This window comes from Glycine max, chromosome 11 (assembly GCF_000004515.6).
Source record: "Glycine max cultivar Williams 82 chromosome 11, Glycine_max_v4.0, whole genome shotgun sequence".
NCBI classification, from domain to species: Eukaryota; Viridiplantae; Streptophyta; class Magnoliopsida; order Fabales; family Fabaceae; genus Glycine; species Glycine max.
In genome coordinates, this window is record NC_038247.2 from 20784296 (window position 1) to 20791282 (window position 6987).

At 28.3% G+C, this 6987-nt stretch overlaps 1 protein-coding gene across 1 annotated transcript; it reads right to left on the minus strand.

Moving 5' to 3' along the window:
- Positions 1-2920: 2920 nt before the first annotated feature.
- Positions 2921-3808, minus strand: LOC100810027 (uncharacterized). Its single transcript, XM_003538274.5, has one exon. It carries the CDS (start codon positions 3612-3614, stop codon positions 3111-3113), a length of 504 nt encoding a protein of 167 aa, XP_003538322.1. The 5' UTR covers positions 3615-3808; the 3' UTR covers positions 2921-3110.
- Between the last annotated feature and the right edge of the window lie 3179 nt (positions 3809-6987).

Sequence of the window (6987 nt, forward strand, 5' to 3'; positions counted from 1 at the left end):
ACTTGGGTGTTTGAAAGACAACAAGATAAGCTACCCACGTTTACTTTAATTTTGAAATTATGTATTTTGGGTTATGTTGGATAAAATTAGTTGAAAAAATTAGTTAAAATTAAAAAAATAATAATTTATTAAAATAATTAAAAAATATATAAAATTGTATAAAAAAAATTAGTTGAAATATTTTATTCAATATAACCTATATGTATGATATTTCTCATACAAAAGATCAAGCCCCACCTTAATTTTTTCTCTTTCTATTAATGTTTCTATAATATATATCTATATCTACTTAATTTCTTGCCAAAATGGTTTCTGATTTTATAACTAAATAAATATCGTCACTCTTCTAGTGAGTAGTCATACTCATTCATCAACCCGAAATTTATTTCAACATTTTCTTCCAGTTTTTTTTTTATATTTATTTTCTTGTTTAATATAAAAGCACAAGTTGCTCAGCAATTTTATATTTAGATATGAGAGTAATAACGCAAAAGGAGTTAAACTATATATAAATTTTTTTTAAGGAAACTATATAAACAGTTAGTCCATATATAGTTTCACTTCATTTAAATTAATTTGGTCCCTTATTTTATAGGGAAATGTTTCTTGAAGACCCATATGATAAAATACATTTAAAGAGAGAAAAATAATAGAAAAAGAGAGAGAAATGTAATAAGTATTGATGCAACAAGAAGAGAGATAATAACAAATGAAGGATGTTAATGGACTTTCTAAAATATTGAAGCGTGTAAGTAATGTTATTCTTTTTTATATTGATTCCTATAGTTTTTTTTTTTATAAAAAAAACAATTAATTAACCCCATCTGTATAACATTAGTATATATTATTTTTCACTCATTTAAAGTTTACTCTTAGTAATTTTAATAGATCTCTATTTTTCATTACATATTCATCCCTACACTTAATAAAGGACCGAAACTGAATCAGCGAGACTATAAAAGATTACAATAAAAATAAAAATAAAAACAAAAACAGTGCTAACTAAAATTTAAGGCGTGTCAAAATATTAAGGTTTAATTATATTTTTAGTGACATAAATTTGATGGTATGTCTTTTTTAATCTTTCAATTAAAATTTATATTTTTTTAGTCCCTCATATTTGTGAAATATTTTTTTATTCTCTCCTGCCTGATTTTTGTAGTTTGAATGCAGGATTTAAGGTGTGGTTTTTTTTTACTACAAGAGACTAATTAAAAAAATATTTTAAAAATTTAAGGAATTCAAAAATATTATTTTTAATTTAGAAAACTAAAAATATATTTAACTCAAACCTTAATTAAAGACTAAGTATTTATTTTAACCACTTAATTAGTCACAGATACACTCATTAATTGTTTATGATTCACAAGTGATCGACTCTAATTGAGTTTTTTTTTTTTTTTATAGATGTTAACAAACATTGGAAATATGATTAATTTGTAAGTGTGCAAAGTTTTAAACTATTAACCAATTAAAATCATAGTATTAAAAATGATTTTATCAGTAATTATTTCCAAAGTTAATAATATCTTAGCCTACATAACAATATAAAATTAATAATCATGTAAAAAGTATTAATATTGTTAACGTTTTTTTGTTAAATTCTTAAAATATAATACACCTAACAATAAGAGTATCTTTGGATACAAATCATAAGTAATTTATGAGAGTTTTTTTTATTGAAAATATAATTTTTTTTTAATAAAAGAACTCTTAGGAGCACTTCTAGACTTATATTCAAATAGACCAGGTTCAAAGTTAATTGATCAGGTGATTTGTTTCAACTTTTTTTTATAAAAAAAAAATTGTTTTTAAATCTTTTGAATAAAATAGAATATAAAAAAACAAATTTCTAATGATTTTAAGAAATGGTTTAACTAATAGTTTCTAAAATAATTTTATATAATTATAATCAAATAAAAAATAAGTTATATAACTTATATCTTATATAAAAACTCTCAAATTTAAATTACTGTTATATAAACCAACTCATTCCACTGACATTGCATGAATTCATCCATAAAATCTTATAAAAAAAAAGGTTGGGGATGAAGCTAGTGTAGACTTGCAATCATTAACCTTAATTGGAGAAAAATCTATATATATTTTGCTTAAAAATTATAATAAGGTTGTTATCCGAAATTCCCTCCCTGTTTCCTAAAAAATAGATTATTTAATTTTATATGCTCAAGTTTTACCTTTGACTTCTTGACGAGAACTAAAAACATTTGTACATTTTTTTTTAAAGGCTCACTTGTACATTTTCTAATTATTGGTTCTTAGATTGTTGCAATAGTTAATATTGTTACAGCTGTTCATCACCTTAATTAAGTTGGAATGACATTCTAGGCCAACAAAATTGGTTATATATATAATTGAAATAATATTGTCAGCTTAAGACTTTTTCTTTAGTTTCGTTTTCTATAGATAAATTCCTTTAGTAGACATATATGTTCTAACATGCATGTTCCACTTAAATAACGGAAATTAAACTTGGCTTAACCGTTGGATAATGGGTTACATTCAAAATTTATTTTTAAGCACTATCAAAAAGAAACTTGGATACCACAATTATTTTGCTTATAAAATGAAACTACTCTTAAATTAAAGTTTCATTTATGAAAAAATTAAAATAAATAAAGTTTCATTTGGACAAACCATTTAAGATAAATAGATAAGCATTCCGATTGCGGGGTACAAATTAAAGTTAAACACTCATTTTTCTTCAATACATATCAACAGACATAAATAAAGAAAAAGGATGATATTTGCATGAACTTGAGGTTGGAAATCGCTTGGTACAAACTTGAAATCTTCACTCTTAATTGGCAAGTTTTTTTTTTCTTTCTTTTTTTTTTTACCTTATTGTTGGAAAGGAAACAGATTAAGAGAATTTATCAAATTCAACTCAGCAAGACAATTTGAAAGTAAGGTAAACTTTTTTATCCACAAAATCAAATTCCCACATACATTTATAAAACAAAAGGGAACAAAAAAAAAAGTCCTGTTGCTATATTTCAATAATTTAACATATTTCTTCTTCTTTTTCTCCTCTTCTTTTTTCCAGCCATGTTGGATTCCGGCCACCGGCCAGCGACACAAAAAACCGACTAATCTTCCAATATACTCTCCAAATGAGGCCTCCATATTCCGATGCGGCCTTTCCGGCGATCCCGGCACGACGATTTCTTCTCTTTAGAACCTTTGTGAGTGGCTTTATTGAGGCACCCTTGTGATAGTGAAGAATAATCATCATCACTACTACCCTTGTTCCCTTTCAATGTTGATGGTTTCTTTTTTATATCATTATCACCACCAACATTTCTTCCCTTTCCGGCTAGCCGTTTCTTCTCCGGCAGCGAAGATTCCGGGATCAAGAAGTAGATGCTGCCCCTCTTGAGCTCGGTCTCCGGTGAAAGGATCAAAATCCGGCGAACGACGCCTTGAGAGCTAGGTTTGCTTAGAACATGGTTAGGGTTTGCTTTGAGAACCTCTCCTGCTGTGATTGGACGTGTAATCTCTTCCACATAGCCATTCAAATGGACTATTCGAATCAAGTCTAGAGCTCCACATGGAAGAACACAAGCCAAACAACACCTTAAGCTGTTTCCCATTCTTGCACACTATGAATAAAACTAGGAAACTAATTAAAACTGATCTAGGGTTTGAATCCTGATCAGAAAAAAAAGAAGGTATATATATACCTTTATAGGCCTTTTTGGCTAAGATTAAGTACAACTTTGAATGTTGGGGAAATTGTTTGAACAAGGGAAGAGGGTGGAGGAGGAGTTGTGTATATATAGCAACAACCGTAGTACTTGTAATGCAAAGGGAGGATTTAATAATAATGCTGGGTGATGATGATGTTTTAGTTAATAATTATGGAACTGGGTTGCTTCAAATTGACGAAAGTGCCCTTTAAAAAAATGTGACTTTCAAATTTTTGGGGTTTGAATATATATACTCACATGGTGGGGTTGGCTTCCTTGTACATGTATTTAACTTGTGTGTGTAGGTTGTGACTAGCCGTCTTGTGTTGCTTTAAGAACTATAGTGACTGCTATAAGTAACTTTGCCAAGATTGGTTATGGATCTATGAAATATATATTAGAATAATAAATGTACATATACGGGAAGCCATTAAATGTGTGCATGCAATAGGGGATATATAGTAATTGTAAAAGTTTTGAAGTTAATTAAAACTTTACTTTTATGCACTAAATTATTGTTATTTCTCTGTAGTATTAAATAACCAGAAGAGTACAAAATATCATTTCCCGTAAACTGAGACCTTGGTTTATCAAAAATTAATTTAGATTCAGAAACTGCCATGGGAAGTAGTGTGATCAACTGTACGAAGGTCATGAAGAAATAGATAAATAATGGCACCTAACATGAAACTCATTCACCGATAAAAGAGACAAAAAAAAAGTATGGAAAAAAATTAAAGGGAGAATAAGGTTAAGACCCTTAACCGTTTCTTAATTTAATCTATGAAATCCGCGTTTAAGGGTAACCATGTTTACCAACAGAATCCCTAGGTCATAATATTCAGGCTAGCTAGGCTTCAAATTAATCCCCAATATTTAAAATATAAATAAAAAAAACTTAGGTACGTATTGCATTGGGAAAGTACATATCTTCAAATACGTACGGCGGTGTGTCCCGAAACTAAAATGCTGCATATATAAGTGATTAAGCACTTGCATTTCTAGACCAATGTTCTTTTCTCAACTAAACCCATGAGTTAGATTAGTTTTCATTCCAAATTTCCAAAATAGAACTCAAATTTTTAACTTAGTATTCATTTTACTATTCACAAAAAAATTCTCATTTTAATTTAGAAAATTCATTTTTTAATAGTTAATTAAGCAACCTTGTTTATAGTTGCTTATATAAACATTTTTTAGAAGAATAGTACGAAAAACGTGTTTACTTTAGTAGTATTAATCCTCAAGTTACTGTATTTAAAGAATCAATATAAGCAACCCATCAATTAGAGTGGCTTTACTTGTTTTGGGTGTATTTGTATACTCATATGTACATAAATAGGTGTTAACAATGTTAAAAGGAATGTTGGTTTGTTAGTGATGATTAATTAACTCCCTTAAGCATAGGTCGAAAGTATATTGCTTAGCTCTCCACCAACCTGGGCAATGATTCAACTTAATTATTGATGCAGTAATCCTCTAGTTATATTCATACTGATCATAAGTAATACAAGAATTTTTTTTTCCTTTTAGTTAAAACTAAATTGTGGACCAAGCCAATTAATATTAATTAGCTCATCCTACGTACCAAGCTAGTTACCTTTCATGTTTCATATATATAATTGGAGGGAATGGGGACTACCCATGATGTGATATTTCTATCACTTCAAAAAACTTATTTTTATGACAGATGTTTGTATGTCCTTTTTTCATGAAAGAAATTAGGTAATGATGTGCACAACTCATGATTGATGAAACTAATAGGCTCCATATATATATGCTTACATAATTTTTGTCTAAAAATAAAGAAATTATATTCCTTCAATTTTAATGGATCAGAAAAATTTTGGTCGAAACCGTGTGAAAATTAGACGATCCGTCAAGTCTACAAAATTCGGTGATCAGATCTCTCTCCATCGGCGTCGCCCCATGTTTTAATGGATCAGAATACGTGTTTTTTCATTCATTTATATTTTTTCATTTACCAATAAATCATCAATTTTAATTATTCCGAATTGAAAAGGAAGAATTTTATTAAAGATAACCAATTCTCTGATAAAAATTAATAATTAACAAAATTAATAAATATTTCACACCAACAATATGATTATAAAAAAATATAAATTCCAATTTTTATAAAATTGATGTTTTTTCTGATTAATTTTTCAAACTCATTTCATTTCAAATATATATGTAAATTTTTCGTTTCTTATATTTTGTTATATGCTTGTAACTGTCCTGAAATTATATATATATATATATATATATATATATATATATATATATATATATATATATATATTATTGAACTATTATGTGGCTGGCTTTCTCATGTTTTATTCATGTATTTAACTAGCTATGTGCTGGCTGGGCTCTTTTATTGTCTCCATAATTAATTTCTCAGGATTAGTTTCTTGATGAAAGTTCAAACTTGAGACAAACGGTCAAGAAGAAAATCTCTTTCGATTTGGACTAACATTTTTTTGGATATATACAAAAGCTTTTACATCATAAATATAAAAATAAAAAAAATGTAACATTTACGATTGCTTAATGTCACCTAGATCTTACATTTTAACCAATATGTACATTTCACTTTTGTTCTGTCCTTTTTTCCTTAATCCTTTTCCGTGTGATTTGTAAGTATAACTGCAAATTTTGGAAGATAGTGGTGTTGGTGTGCTGGCTAGATGATGCACATAGTACTGTAAAGATGATGAAGCTTCGTGGCACTTAGGTTTCAGGCACCGACCACAACAGCATGAAAACCTCAATCAAAGAAGGGCTTCTCTCATAAACTATTGTGGTAGTTAAAGGAACGCACGAGGCTTGCCATTGCAAGATTCCTAGTGCACTAGTATTGAATCTAACAGAAAGAAAGAAGCTTAATTAATTAGAGGTACTAACTAATAATCCATTATTGAACAACGTGACCTTAGTCTGTCTCTAACACTAAAGCCAAGGTGGAAACCCCATTAATTGATCAACCACACTATTTTTAACTTCCTTGAAGTCTAAATAAGTGTGCTTAATTAATAAGTAACTACTAGTATTGATGTATAAATGATGGGTAATAATCATTTATTTGATTATTATAATATCCTACAAAATTAATGCTACCCTGTTACTACTATAGTAGTATACTGTCTATATAATCGATCATTTCTACTAAAGTTGTTAACACAAGTAATATATTTCATACTTAGTCTCTTGATTAAAATTGATGATGAATTTGGATTGAAGCATAAATTCATGACAAGAGGTACTCTTTGAACTT

What these genes read in the sequence shown, in the direction of transcription:
- LOC100810027 (XM_003538274.5), bottom strand. Translation starts at nt 3,614, where the DNA reads ATGGGAAACAGCTTAAGGTGTTGTTTGGCTTGTGTTCTTCCATGTGGA.